This window comes from Pecten maximus, chromosome 5 (genome assembly GCF_902652985.1).
Source record: "Pecten maximus chromosome 5, xPecMax1.1, whole genome shotgun sequence".
Classification (NCBI taxonomy): Eukaryota; Metazoa; Mollusca; class Bivalvia; order Pectinida; family Pectinidae; genus Pecten; species Pecten maximus.
The window spans coordinates 36,796,114-36,812,762 of record NC_047019.1 but is presented as its reverse complement, the minus strand read 5'-3'; the positions used below and the strand labels follow the sequence as shown (position 1 = coordinate 36,812,762).

At 34.6% G+C, this 16,649-nt stretch overlaps 1 protein-coding gene across 2 annotated transcripts; it reads left to right on the top strand.

Moving 5' to 3' along the window:
- The first annotated feature begins 5,754 nt into the window (after positions 1–5,754).
- Positions 5,755–16,412, top strand: LOC117327937. 2 transcript variants are annotated; one of them, XM_033885185.1, is made up of 2 exons: positions 5,755–6,204; positions 14,160–16,412. In XM_033885185.1, exon 2 carries the CDS (start codon positions 14,193–14,195, stop codon positions 15,555–15,557), a length of 1,365 nt encoding a protein of 454 aa, XP_033741076.1. In that variant the 5' UTR covers positions 5,755–6,204; positions 14,160–14,192; the 3' UTR covers positions 15,558–16,412. The 2 variants fall into 2 exon arrangements, with proteins under 2 accessions (XP_033741076.1, XP_033741077.1); XM_033885186.1 differs by lacking the exon at positions 5,755–6,204 and adding an exon at positions 13,041–13,274.
- The last annotated feature ends 237 nt before the right edge of the window (positions 16,413–16,649 follow it).

Sequence of the window (16,649 nt, the reverse complement as noted above, 5' to 3'; positions counted from 1 at the left end):
CGCAAAAGTTCAATAGCTAACATACATTGTATGTAGAACAAAAACGACCACAGCGTATCAGTTAATCCTCGTATCCGGCAAGTATTAGCACACTATCAAGAATTACCGATATACCTGTGTAAAATACATTAGCGTGTACCATGTATATGTAAATTGAGGACAACTGAATAAACTACAATAAATTATAGATGAAATCTCATTTCTTTTAATATGAAACCTCTCACAATTATCTAATAAGCTGATATCGTCACCATGGCCTGATCATGATATATACTGTCATTGGTTTAGCGTAAGACATCATGACAGGTGTCTTATAGAGTACATCTGTCTACCTTTTCTCAGGTATTTACTTCGTGTGAGTCAATCAATGTTACTTTCTCTTACTTACGACTTTTTATTTCACCTATACCATGTAGTGTATAGTATCATACTTGGCATCTCCGTAGTGATATCATGGTCAGTGATCTAAATCATTGGTATTTGGAGAGAAACAGGTCTGATAAAAACAAGACTGACCGGTGTCTAATGATGGAAGATTCATAAGATATCAAATACGTGTCTTATGATGAAATAACACATAAGATATCAGACACGTGTATAATTATGAAATAACACATACGATATCTAACACGTGGTTTCATGATGAAATAACACATAAGATGTCAAATACGTGTATAATGATGAAATATCACATAAGATATCAAATACGTGTATAATGATGAAATAACACATAAGATATCAGACACGTGTATAATGATGAAATAACACATAGAATATCTAACACTAAATGTATCAACGCTGTAGGTTTAATATTAATTATTAATCCCGCTTCGTTTGGTACATATATTGTAGCTCATTGTAGCTCTCTCTCTCTCTCTCTCTCTCTCTCTCTCTCTCTCTCTCTCTCTCTCTCTCTCTCTCTCTCTCTCTATTCGGTGCACATGTGTATAAGATTACTACAATTAAATTGTCACATTTAAATATATTATATTGATCAACATGCACTTGTTCCTTGTATCAACCTACTATTCTCATACTTTGTTTACAACCCAAGTACAACCCACGAGTTTTTCTCCCGAAATCTTTTATATTGTATTTATGTCGATACTGTGTAAAACCAATTAATAAGGAATTGATGTTGACAATAACATAACTGGGATATTGAGGATTCGGTTTTTGACAATGGTGTTACTTTTTGTTTTTGTGTTTTTTTCAGGCATAAGTATATAAGTAACTCCTTAAATCGTAACTGTTAATAATGGTTGTATACATGTATGAAGTTTTCCTTGTCATTGAACTATAATATATTTTTCATTAATATTGCTTAAACATGATGTTATAGTTCGTTTTGCATTTTTATGAATATCAATCAAAATCTATGTTTGACTTTGATGAATGAACGATTCAAAATAAATATATCAGAAGGAAAGCATACCGCTGTAATAGTTTTATATTAAGCGTTGTTTATGCTCTACGTTTGTTCCTTTTCTATCTGATATCTAACATTAAGTTTTGAACACCATGGCACCCGTGGACTGCAGTGATATCAAATAATCGGCTGAACAAAACATCACTAAAGCAACAAGGATTTATCTTAGCAATACAAAATGAAAACGAAAAATATACTGCTAGTGCGCAATAGTACTTTGTTCTTTGTAATGAGTAATACACCTAAAATACACTGACTGTAGATGACGAAATACTAACCATGTGTTCAATTTTCAGTTCTTGACTATCCATTGTTAGCGTGAAACCTTTAGCAGTTAAAGGGAGATCACTCCAACGATTCATGTCTTAACAGTTTAAACATACATTAACATCCAAATGAACCTTCGGATACAATCAAATTAGAGAGTACGTTATAAGTATATTCGTTTTTAATTTGCTTACAAACATTAACTGCAATGAATGTTGTATAGAATATTTTTGCAGTTTTTACTGACAAAACTTGTTGAGAAGAGAATATACTTATATGAAGGTGATCAAAATTTAGGATTTTATTATGAATGCAAATATAGCATAGCATTTTGTAAAACTAAAATAATATCATTTGGTTTCAACAAAGTTTTAATATATGACCTATTCTCGTTGTAAGTGATAGTATCTCTTGAATTCGAACTTTAGTCACAATGGGCAATGTGTCACAATCCTTAGTAAGGATCTCCTATTTGTGTGGGTACACATTGATAGTCTGGCTAGGCGATCATAATAATTACTTTTCATGTTAGCAATTGAATGCTGATATTCATGATTGAAGTCTATTGTTAACGACTGAAGGCTGAAGGTTGATTCTAGCGAATGAAGGCTAGTGTTAAGTATTGAAGGTCAGTGTTAAACATTGAAGGCCAGTGCTAACTATTGAAGGCCAGTGTTAACTAGTGAAGGCTAATGTTAACTATTGAAGGCTAATGTTAACTATTGAAGGCCAGTGTTAACTATTGAAGGCCAGTGTTAACTAGTAAAGGCTAGTGTTAACTAGTGAAGGCTAATGTTAACTATTGAAGGCCAGTGTTAACTATTGAAGGCTAGTGTTAACTAGTGAAGGCTAATGTTAACTATTGAAGGCCAGTGTTAACTAGTGAAGGCTAGTGTTAACTAGTGAAGGCTAATGTTAACTATTGAAGGCCAGTGTTAACTATTGAAGGCTAATGTTAACTATTGAAGGCTAATGTTAACTATTGAAGGCTAGTGTTAACTATTGAAGGCTAGTGTTAACTATTGAAGGCCAGTGTTAACTATTGAAGGCCAGTGTTAACTATTGAAGGCCAGTGTTAACTATTGAAGGCTAGTGTTAACTATTGAAGGCTAATGCTAACTATTGAAGGCTAATGCTAACTATTGAAGGCCAGTGTTAACTATTGAAGGCTAGTGTTAATTATTGAAGGCTAGTGTTAACTATTGAAGGCTAGTGTTAATTATTGAAGGCTAGTGTTAACTATTGAAGGATAATGTTAACTATTGAAGGCCAGTGTTAATTATTGAAGGCTAATGTTAACTATTGAAGGCCAGTGTTAACTATTGAAGGCTAGTGTTAACTATTGAAGGCTAGTGTTAACTATTGAAGGCTAATGTTAACTATTGAAGGCCAGTGTTAACTATTGAAGGCTAATGTTAACTATTGAAGGCTAGTGTTAACTATTGAAGGCTAATGTTAAGTATTGAAGGCTAGTGTTAACTATTGAAGGCCAGTGTTAACTATTGAAGGCTAATGTCAGCGATTGAAGGGTCATATTAATACTATTTACAATAAACCATGTAAACGACTGAATCTTTTACGCATGATAAAACAGTGGATAGGAAAGTCTTATAACATTATACTGTTCATTTGTCAGACCCATTTCGGAATATATGGATTCTATTTGGGACAGTTACACTAATGGTGAATCTAATTTATTGGAATTTGTTCCGGTTGATGCAATGAACATAATTACTGGATTAAGAGGTTGTACATTATAAACTGTATAAAGAAACGGGTTTAGAAAAATTAGAATCAAGGCGTCACAAATTAATTTTAATGTACAAAATTATAAATAACATGACCCTTGACTATTTGTTTGTCATCGAACGATTTATAAATCATCAGCAAAATACTCATTACCTGCGTCATCATATATTTTTCAATATACCAAGATCAAGAGCCAATATCTACAATAGAAGTTTCTTTCTAAGTACTATGCAGTCATGGAATAATCTTGATCCTTCACTGTCCACGGCTGTAAGTCTAAGTTCCTTCAAAAACAACCTTAATCAAACCTTAGCAAATCCTAATAACACCACATCTGCTACTTTTAAAAACTGCATTCCTCGTAAATCTTGTGTCAATTAACAAATAATGCAAGTGACATTGAACCATCATAAATTTATAGATCATCTTATCCCTATATCAAGTTTGTACCTGTGGTTCACATATTGAAAATAATGATCATTACTTTTTTACTTGTCCTTATCACTCTAATTCTAGGTATTTAATGAAATTCATGACGTATTGGTTATTCTAGTTCAATGCTATTAACTTCAGGTGATAATACAATATCGAATATTAATGAATTTATCTTAACTGATGTACAATATCATATAAATAGTGCAAAATTTGTTAAGTAATTATGTTGAATAATTAAAAAAAATATTATTACAGTCCAATAGTATAAATATGATTACTATATACAAGTAGTACTTGCTGAGGCTGTGTTTGTGAGTGATTGAGTGATCATGAGTGAGGGCGTGTGTGTGTGTAAAAAGGGTGTGTGCGATGTAGGTATGCAAGTCTGTATCATAAAGAATAAATGTTTATAGAATTGATTATAATACTATACATTATGATTATTAAGTTACCATTCTACTTTTTGAATGTTTGTGTGATATCACCATTATTCTATTTCTATTTATATACATACCATCACTATCTATATCTATATACTACCCCCATACAACAGCCTTTCGGCGGGCTGTATTGATTAGGGAGTGCCAAACGTGTTTACTGTATGTATATGTTTATTCAATATTCAGGATTAATCAATTATAACATATTATTTATTCTGATATTTTTTTTCAAAACGAGCCTTTGGCCATGCTATAATATTGTGTTTTTAAATATGTTGTTAACCATTCATATTGTCATGATGAAGAAAGATGCTTATTTATAGACCTTAACCAGTAATTAACATGTGTAAACCTCACCCTGATTACAGGGGGTACACTTTATAAAACTTTTTATTGCGCACTACACAATGTATATATACAACTTGCTCACTGTTAACGACTGAGTTAGCCCGATAAATCACAAGGGGCTTAATAGCTTAGCTGACAACACCTTATGATTACGGTGAACACTTTGTATGTAGCATATAAAACGTAATTCGATACACCTAGGCATAACGGTATGTACATTTACACCCTTCCGTGGACCAATAAATAATTATACATATGATTTTGTATACAGGTATAATACTTAAATTTTATATATTCAGTTCCAGCGTTACGACACATATAGCCCAATATAAGTATCGTTGTTTACGTTAAATCATGGAGTTTGTTTGTAAATTGTAATATAGGCATATTAATAGGAGTACAAGAGGCTTAGGCAGGGACTGATGTGTTGAAATCAAACATGCTGATTCAGTTACAATTATTTATACAACTACACACCTTCATGGAAGATATGGTCATTAGTTTTATTGACTGTCAGATGGTATTCTGTCAGTATTCGTACATGTATGATCGGTGGAACAACACCCACGACGAAGTCACTAATCAATAGTTAAAGGAAACACATCGTTAATTGTTTAGCACCCAATTAGATGTTTGTGGAAATGCATTATGAGTAATCAGGTGGAACAAGCGCTTGTATTTAAGGTGTAAATTGGAATAAAGGCACTAATAAATAAACATTTGATTCTCCACAAGTAGGCATTGTTTCAAGCACGTAATTTGATTGACATTAAGTCGACTGCGCTGTAAACAATCTGATCGATAAAATTGGTAACAACAATACTAACTTTATTTACCTATGCTGTGCTGTGGATTGTGTAAGGACATTCGTAAGAGTCTATGATCCTTTAATATTTCATATACATATGCTTGTGTATTGGTCATTGTTCGGTGTGATTCATTAAATCTGATTTACAATATACTGGTAAAGGTATCTGCTTTAATAAAGAATTAATCGCTCTACCATAATCCTACCACACATGAGTGCCCAGACTAAACAGGTCCTGTGTATTACGAGCAGGCCTCCGTATACCTGACAAATCTAGATACCACCAATAGTAACAGGCTTTAAATCGACAGTATTTCATCACGGAATGGCTTACCAGTGATACTTAGGGCTCAGAAAAAATGTAGAGTAACCGTTTAAGTATAACAGTTTCTACTGCAGAGAGAGCGGCTGAGACCATGTCCAGACGGAAGGGACGGATAGGGAGCTTCTTGTAACTACCATTTACTGGCGCAACACGAAAATGATCAGGAGATAGACTTTGATTGTGACACGCAATTTTGTGAATGGATAATCCGTGACATGTATACTATTTTAAGTTAATCTATTTACCTTAGGATATTTCACCGTTATAAGTGGCCAATAAAGGTTGAAGAAAAACAACAATGGACATGTTTAACTGACACCAACCTTTGCGGACGTCTACCAATTGTTTACAATGACATCTACTGTCTGCTGATATAACAGCAGTGTCATCTAATTCCAGGATGGTAAGTACATGCTGTACCACGGATTGTCTGATTTTAACGTTCTATCGAAACATTTAGGTTAGTGCTCACTGTTTAGACCCATTTCACTGAAATTTTATATTGGAGGCACCTTGCCATATCATATTGTTTTAGTACATTATTTTGACACCGGCATTGGTGGTAATATTTCCTGTACATTAGAAGTTAAGGTATATGCGTCAAACATGGGTAAAGAGTGTAATTATTATATGACTTAGGTATATCGCAGCCAGGGGGACAGAAATCATTTCTTTTCCCGTGAAAACGAGCGCTCAGTTTAAAGGCCAGCAGTGAGGCATTTTCAAGGGAGGTATCAGAAAGTTGAAATTTTTTTTTCCGAAAATAAGAGAAGGAGAAAACATCCCGAATTTAGTCGTTTCTTAATCAATGTAATGGAGACATAACATTTTACGTCTGTCCCACAGGGCATATATATTATAGCAGTTAATGTCAGAGATGTAAATATTCGGTATTGATTGTTCATATGGGAATAAAATGATAATGCTCGAAGTGTTCTTTCATATTTGGAAAATTCTTAAATTTGTAAACATTGTATATTTATTGAAGGACACAATTAATTACACTTGGACCAACTTAATATGTATATTTACTAATCCTAAATGTTGGTATTGAGGGAGTTCTGAGGAACCAAACGGCGTGACAGATTGTAAAACCGTGTAAACCTTTATACTTAATGCTATGTAGTTAGTGTCTGAGAATGACCATGACCTCGGGTAAATGGTATACTATACTGCGGTCGGTAAGGTATCCACACGCCATTACGGATCAGATCCAAAAGATAAACAGTTTTATGTTATCGGGGTGGTGGGCGCTCATCACTACCCTGACACAAAGGAGACAATCACTAAACACGGGAACAGTCACCCATAAAATACAATATATATAGCTACAAATATCCGGCTCTAGTCAGCCGTCATATGACACGTAGACCCAGACACTTTAGTTCAACATATACTTTCATTCAAAATGCAATTTGTTTTATGATTGCGATTTGGAAGTTTCACTTGTGACCTAATTTGATTTTAATTAGAACAGATTCAATTTCATTCTACAAGTCATGAACCACTTAGTTTAATAAAGTGATAATATCCGGACCACTGGACTGACTAGAGAGATGTGAATGTGTACATTACATACTTTACGACATGAATACAAGCAGTCTCAGCTTAGATATTTAATTATCTATATTGTGTTCTTTAAAAATCATTCAAACCCACGTTCGCTTTCAAAGCAAACTCTGTCCCAATTTTGCTATCGTTTCAATTACATTGCACATTGCTCTTAAATCCAGAATAGTTGACGATATAACACCTTTATTTGGGAAATCTATGTGCATATGTATATTTTGACATATACATTATGTACCCCATCACAACAATAATTATAAGTAGTACTGCCGGACTATTTTTTTTATCACATTCAAATTGAGCACATTCGAGAGGTTTTAAAGAAAACATGGCTGGCGTATAATCACCTGGTCACAACTCTAAGAAAGACACTGATGGGATAGTCTAAATGTCCCAACTGCGTCACCACAACTGTATCCTTAGTACCCAGCCAATTAGTAGAACCCGGGGAAACTCACGTGGTCGGGCAGGTGACCTCTTACTTTTTCACGTCGGTCTGAGAATCAAACTGGCTTTGCCAGGTATTCTTGTTTGTTTTGGTGTCCGACGGCTTTGCCAGGTGTTCTCGTTTGGTTTGGTGTCCGACGGCTTTGCCAGGTATTCTTGTTTGGTTTGGTGTCCGACGGCTTTTCTAAGTGTTCTCGTTTGGTTTGGTGTCCGACGGCTTTTCTAAGTGTTCTCGTTTGGTTTGGTGTCCGACGGCTTTTCTAAGTGTTCTCGTTTGGTTTGGTTTCCGACGGCTTTGCCAGGTGTTCTCGTTTGGTTTGGTGTCCGACGGCTTTTCTAAGTGTTCTCGTTTGGTTTGGTGTCCGACGGCTTTTCTAAGTGTTCTCGTTTGGTTTGGTTTCCGACGGCTTTGCCAGGTATTCTTGTTTGGTTTGGTGTCCGACGGCTTTTCTAAGTGTTCTCGTTTGGTTTGGTGTCCGACGGCTTTTCTAAGTGTTCTCGTTTGGTTTGGTGTCCGACGGCTTTTCTAAGTGTTCTCGTTTGGTTTGGTTTCCGACGGCTTTGCCAGGTGTTCTCGTTTGGTTTGGTGTCCGACGGCTTTTCTAAGTGTTCTCGTTTGGTTTGGTTTCCGACGGCTTTGCCAGGTGTTCTCGTTTGGTTTGGTGTCCGACGGCTTTTCTAAGTGTTCTCGTTTGGTTTGGTGTCCGACGGCTTTGCCAGGTGTTCTCGTTTGGTTTGGTGTCCGACGGCTATACAGGATGTTCTCGTTTGGTTTGGTGTCCGACGGCTTTTCTAAGTGTTCTCGTTTGGTTTGGTGTCCGCCGGCTTTGCCAGGTGTTCTCGTTTGGTTTGGTGTCCGACGGCTATACAGGATGTTCTCGTTTGGTTTGGTGTCCGACGGCTTTTCTAAGTGTTCTCGTTTGGTTTGGTGTCCTACGGCTTTGCCAGGTGTTCTCGTTTGGTTTGGTGTCCGACGGCTCATGCATGGCGCATAATCACCTGGTCACAACTCTAAGAAAGACAATGATGGGATAGTCTAATTGCTCAAACAACGTACCCATTACCGTATCATTAGTGATACCCTCCCTGTCAGTACAGTGTAGTCACGTTAATTTGGTGCCTATACACTTTCATGTTATTTTTCTCGGGTTATCCTTTCTATTATTTCATAATTTAGAAAACACCAATCTACATTGTTCCTAGTGATCATACTTCAACCTTATCCCTAATACATTTACTGCATTACTGGGAATGAAATCATTCGCCATTATTCGTATTTCTATCAATTGTCTGACACGATATTGCTATGCATTGTCATGTACATTGAATTGAAATAAATTGTTTTTCTCTTTTAAAATTCACGTATGCCATTGGTTAATCATAACTTCCTTGTATAAAAACATTCAAGCATCTCAAAATTACAGTTTAATGTCGTTTGTGTAATAGTATGCAAATTAATGATAAAATGATTTAATAACTTCTGTTGAAATTAACTTATTATAAAATTGACGCCAGTGTGTTGCCATTTATGCGATTTACAGACTATAACAACTATATCAATGTTATTAATAATACCTTTATAATGTAATCACACCTAGTCACAACAGACAGGTATAGTACGTATTTATACAAAGTAGCCGATGTTCATAAGTATGATACGACACAAAAGGGAACAGTGTTAGAACCTGCTTACAGTGTTACATAACAGCTCCCAGAGGTACACGAAGGTATGTCTATATGTATCAATAGAACACATATAATGTTATTTACATTTACTTCAATGTAGCACATTGTTTCGTGACATGAAGAATGATTATCTCGTGAATTCTATCATTTGTATGAATTCCATGGTTCACTTACGATGTTTTTACAAATGGGAATGTTGATGAATTAGAAAATAGAAAACTTTATTATCCTCAGAGGTCCAATGAAATACGACAATTTGATGTTCCAACATTGAGACTGGATAGAAAAACATTTCAGTCCGCATGATGGCTCTTTGAAGTTGTTGAACCCATAATATGTGAATACGCTTTTTTTATAGTACCGTAACTAGTGCTCTTTAACGTGTATATCGACCTAGATAGCATATTGTACATATCTACACCATGGGGACATGCAAATTAAAAAAACACTTTGGGTTTTTTAAGGAATGAGTCCGTAATTTCTCTTATTTAGTATTTAACAGATTTTATCTTGTAGTATATAAGTTATAGATTCTACAATTCAGAGAGGATTATGTATAAACATTTGATTAAGAGTAAGGATTTTGTTTCTGTTGACGATGCGTAACAAAGACGAACGTTGCTATGAACATATTCGTAGACAAACAAATACTCTATAATGTGTTAAACTGTTCTGATTAAAATTTGTTTGATGAATATATGAACTTATATAATGTCGTTATATACTCACACAGGTTGGTTGAACAATGTAATAAGCTAGCCTAATATATCCAGATAAATTATTTGTATTATTGGTCCATTACAAAACATGCATTTAAACATTGTTTGATCACGAATTGCTAATTGTGCTATTTTACATAAAGACTGCAGTCTTCTTATTTTTAATATGAATGAAAATGATATGATCTTTTCATCAACGTGTTTCCTCATTAGATTCATTACCTTTAAGTTACGCTGAATTAGTTTGCGATAGAAATTTGCCGGATCTTCAATTTATGATGTATGTATATAAAAGTAAAATAGCATTATAAATACATAAAACCACTCATTGTAAAACCGCTGTTGGTCTGCCTTTAGTTTATGATTTTGTTGGAAACGTGTGATAACAATATTGTAAGTTCTAAATCGATTCTTTCTCATTAACATATTAGGTGAAAATAATAAAATTGAATTTATTTTAGTGTGAAGTGTAAAACGCTTTTAAATATAATTGTTATTTCTAATTAACAACGACATATCCCAGGCATATGGATTAGATGCTTCCTATGTTTAGCAAAAATAAACTTTAAATGCACATATTGAGTAAAATGTAGTTTATTCTTGTACATGTAGAAAACACTTTGTTTACAACTATTATCAAATGATTCTGAACTGTCTACATTCCCATGAATGTCATCAGTGCACTGCTATTTATATTCCCTAACAAAGTCAACACTTACTTCTGAAATATAGTATCAGTAATGTACATGTAAACATAAGGAGAATTGTGATGCATAAGCATTTTCCTGAAGGTAGTAAACAATAAGTTTATGAGTTAAGGTATGTTTTGGGCAAAAATACAGTAAATGTATGATTTAAGGTAAAGTTTGGACTAGAATACATTAAGTGCATTATTCAAGGTATGTTTGTGGCTAGAATACATTAGATTTATGCTTTAAAGTATGCTTTGGGCTACTATAATACATTAAATGCATGCGTTAAGGTATGTTTGGGGCTAGAATGCATTGGGTTTATGCTTTAAGGTATGTTTTGGGCAAAAATACATTAAATGCATGATTCAAGGTAAATTTTGGGCTAGAATACATTAAGTGTATGCTTTAAGGTATATTTTGGGTTAGAATAAATCAAATGTATGATTTAAGGTATGTTTGGGGCTAGAATACATAAGGTTTATGCTTTAAGGTATGTTTTGGGGTATAATACATTGGGTTTATGCTTTAAGGTATGTTTTGGGGTATAATACATTAGGTTTATGCTTTAATGTGTGTTTTGGGATATAATACATTGGGTTTATGCTTTAAGGTATGTTTTGAGGTATAATACATTGGATTTATGCGTTGAGGTATGTTTTGAGGTATAATACATTGGGTTTATGCTTAAGGTATGTTTGGGGCTAGAATGCATTGGGTTTATGCTTTAAGGTATGTTTTGGGCAAAATACATTAAATGCATGATTCAAGGTAAAGTTTGGGCTGGAAAACATTAAGTGTATGATTTAAGGTATGTTTGGGGCTAGAATACATTAGGTTTATGCTTTAAGGTATGTTTGGGGCTAGAATACATTGGGTTTATGCTTTAAGGTATGTTTTGGGGTATAATACATTGGGTTTATGCGTTAAGGTATGTTTTGGGGTATAATACATTGGGTTTATGCGTTAAGGTATGTTTTGGGGTATAATACATTGGGTTTATGCGTTAAGGTATGTTTTGGGGTATAATACATTGGGTTTATGCTTTAAGGTATGTTTTGGGCCAGAATACATCAAATGTATGCTTTAAGGTATTTTTTGGACTAGTTGATTTCCTGTTGCATTTTCCTTGGATTATAGTTTCCATTTTGTTTTGACTTTAAGCATATATCATATTCAATCTTAGTTCCACTATTGCGAAACTGGTGGATGATATTTTGTGTTTGTAAACTGTACACTAAGCTTTGGGTTCATATACATCAAGGTGTGTCTGACATTGTATTCACCAAGTACAAGGTGTTTTGAAATCCGTGTACATGAATTTCAATTTATTGGATAGACATTGAAGCGTACATTAAGTTTTAATTCGTGAAATAGTAATTGGTGCTACAGTATTCGTTTAGAAATGCTCATGATAACATACGTCATATTGTAAAGCATTGTGAGTATTTCCTATATAACATCATTATCGAAATAGATGATATAATGACTAGTAATTCCAACACCGCATATGTTTTATATTGATACGGTTTAACAGGATATCACTTGTCAAGCCACATATAATATATCTGTATACGTATGATTTAAATTGTGCATGCTACATATTTTTTTGTCTTTGTATCAGAAAGTACTTAAAGTATATATAATTGAATTAGAGAAATATGATTATAGCGTCGGTCGTTATGGGAGGCCATGACAAACCAATACACTTGCACTGGGTGTGGTACCTACCACACTTTCAATAGTTCTGTCAACTTCAGAGTGTCTAAGACATGGCATCGAGTTGGTTACGTTCAGCCTATTAATCAGACACTAGTAAGCATGTGTATGTAGAAATACGTAGAGGTAAAAGTTTGAATTATATAAACATGATGAAAATCAAGGACGAAAATTATTTATGTATAAAATGAAGTGTTACTTTGGCCGCAAAGTTAACGTTTTCGTATCGTCCAGTGCTTGTGATATCCTCAGAGACTATACGAGAGAATTACTGGATCAAGTCGTGCATATACAATGGAAGGGGCTCCAAGCTATGCCGTATCAAAGATTAATATCTACAAAAGAAATCGATACATTTCTATTCGATTTATTGGATTAGCTCACAGGTTTTAATTACGCTTAATTCTAATACATGTTCATTTTCCTTCTCTGATTTAACTCGGAATTATTAATTAAATGAACCTTTGTTGACCTTTTCTGAAATAATTTTGATGTGTTACTCTACAACGATTTCCCCTCAGTTTTCATACTACTCTGTGTAGTGTCATGCTGGAACGCTTACTCTATCATTTACCACGTGTGGGCATGAAATTACAACAATGGATGTTCTCCACATATGGACTGAGACGTTGGTGTTGTATATGGTAATCAGATGAGTTTGTCAGTTAACACATTTGTCTAATAGTTCCAAAGTATGGATGCTATTCTGAGAAAAGTGAAATCTACATTCAATGCATATCATGGATTACATTCTTGGATAAAGAAAATTCTATTTCAATGTTTATTGTATTCCACAATTCAGGAAATTGGTTGTAAAAGCGGCGTGCGAGTCTTCAACAAATATGTTGCTCTTCTACATGTGCATGCTGTTCACAGAGCGAGGTCCGCTTCCACGTATCTCATCTACTACCAATATTTCGTTACTATCAATCATTCACGTTAACAGTATGCCATTAGTATGCGATTTAGATCAGATCTTAAATTTTGTGGAATAAATATGAACGGGTTATTTTGGTGACTAATCAGTATGTTTTACAGTGATGTAATTATGTAATACACTGTATAATATTATCATACTGTACCATGCTATATATTGCATAACATTGTCACAGTGTATACTGTTAAACAATGTAAAATGTCATACACTGCATAATGTAAAAATAATACAGTTTATAATATACCTTGGTATAACGTTGTACTGTATGTCATACGATTGTATGGTAGTTCATTACACTGTACATGTAACTGTATGGTATCCTATATTATTATACAAAGTTGGTGACTTATGTTGTAAATTTGACCTATAAATTCATATAAAATAACCGAGTATTGAACAGAAACAAGTGCTATTGTAACTTAAATACATATTTCGCATATAGGTCATATAGAATGTTTTTTGTTTTGGCAGAAATAAGGCTAGATATTATTTGATATGACATACATGTATATAAACGCATATTAATATGAAGTTTGCATATAGAAGACAATTAGCAATGTCCATACTTAATGATATTGTATTTATATTACAGGATCTATTCCTGTAGGGGATAATAAACTACGCCATGCAACAGGAAAAAAAGATGAAAAAAGGCACCGTGGACAGATTGAAAATAAAAGGGACGCCAGCTCCCCGGAACACCCCGACGTCGCCGTTGTTGTCAATGTCAAAAGCAAACAGGGCGACTAATCCGAGTGTGGCAGCCGTTGATAGGTCATATGAGTTCATCTTGCGCAAAGCAAACAGAAAGGCTTTGGAGCAGATGCCAGCAGGGCCTAGCCATATCACAAGACGCATGGATTTCCTAAACAGAATTCAGAGTGCCAATTTTGGAATATCGACAATGGATTCTCCCTACATCACTAGTGAAGAGACAGTTGTCGACGACCGGCCTAAATTTGTTCTTTGTGGACAGCCACTAAACGGATATTCTCCAAAATCGTTTATAAAGTACTTTAGTGATCAACGAGTGGGGAATTTTAAAACATCGGCACATGAAATATATCGGGCGCGTCACAATATTAAAACCAGAGCTCGCAGTGAACCGACATGGAGAACAACAGACAAACAAAATGGTGACAGGTCCTCAGCAAAAACTGATTTCAAAGACACTAGGAGTATACATTCATCATCATTAATCTCTGTTCCCTCCTTGGCTAGTGAGAGTGTAACTCTTCCCGCTATGAGACCATCGCCAGTGGATAAGGCGAAGTCGTCCTTCGAATTAAAAGGGAGAAGTTTCAAACCTGTCAATGGCTTAAGTCTAGGATTTCCCTCATCCGTCAGTGGAGATTTCATGATATCAAAGTCAAAGTCCAGGGTATCGAAAAAAGACAAGAAGGAAACTGACGGAACAACTTCCACCTCCAGTCAGCCCAACCCTGGCGGATCTGCTTTCTTACATATTAACAATGATCCACAAGAGGTGAAAATTGCATCAGACAACGGAGCTGAATTCCCGAAACACAATAAATCGTTTGGTAAGAAAGGAATACGTTATTTCAACAATCCCTATAGACTTCTTAAGCACAGGGAAAGACAGGTAGCTGTCCGAACACAAAACCTAGACATGAAATCAGTTCAGAAAATAGCAAATATGTCTAACGACGCCATGTCTGAATCGGAGAAAGTTCTGGAAAATCTGCCAGGAGGTGCATCATCAGAGCAACTCCTTTTAGAAATGATGTTTGAATCGAACAAACCAAATACTCGTAGATCGATTAGTGGAAAATATTCGGACATTGCTCTCCATAGAGACTTAGACGAATATATGGTTGTGAGGACACCCCCATCCTCCACCAGAGACTCTCCTGTGAAGTCACACAGGGGGAAAAGTGGCAGGAGATACCTAGATGAGCTTGAAGAGGAATCACATTGGGCTGGGAATGACATTAATGAAGTAGGAATCATAAACAGAAATCTTACGTAGTGAGGGATTTATTCAGTATTGAGCGAAGTTACTTGTCTGTTTCGAGAGGGAAGTTTCACTTCACTCTATGATAGCGAACTACACCTTAAAATACAATGTACAACTTTGTCCTTAAAGAACGGGTAATCAATAGTTTTTTTTTATTTTAGATCATAGATGAAAGTATGTATATAAAGTAATTCATTGCAAGTTATGTCATAAAATTCTTTTCAATGAATGATTGAAATCATTAACAGAAATTGCATCGTGACAACTGTTTTAGTACTGCCAATTGGCTTATTGAATTACTATGCAACATATGACAAGGTCGTTTAATGCTGTGATATCTACATTTTACCCTATATAGGTATTTAAACTTGTCAAATAAATAAAAGTAAAATATTTATTAGTATTCTTCCAAATACCTAATGTTATGATATTCAAACATATACAGTCTATCATTCTGGATGTTAATGTGCAAATCTCAGTAACAAATACGTTTGATTGCTGACTTATAATGGAATTATTATTTCCTTTGGACTATCGACGTACACATTTTGAAAGCGTGTATGTTTACATGCTAGTCAGGTTTTAGAGTCCAAAAATACAAAGCTAAAACATAAATATGGGTTTTGGTTATACCTTGTCAATTTTAAAATATTCATGAGGTATGCGTTTTGTATCAATTTGAATAGACTTTAAGTCGTTAAACTCGATTGTCATCATTTTTGTTTTACCGTACTTTATTTGTTTATATCCATTTTTTTTTTAATTTTTCAGTATTAAACACATCCCTTTATTATTCTCATTGTTGATGTACAATGTGTTTTGTCACTGTTGAGATCAATAAATCGTTATACTAAACGAATAATATCGCCTCCTTATACATTACGTCAAATAATAAACATGAAGATTGCTGCTATCGCATCCCTCATACCAAAGCTAGTATCAGTTGTTTGAAAGTTCATTGAAATATGAATGCGGCATCCATTAAAGGAGTAAACACTCGTCCATGCTTAGGAGGAAAAACTATATCAAACAACACTCGTCCACACTAAGGACGAATAACTATATCAAACAACACTCGTCCACACTAAGGACGAATAACTATAT

What these genes read in the sequence shown, in the direction of transcription:
- LOC117327937 (XM_033885185.1), top strand. Translation starts at nt 14,193, where the DNA reads ATGCAACAGGAAAAAAAGATGAAAAAAGGCACCGTGGACAGATTGAAA.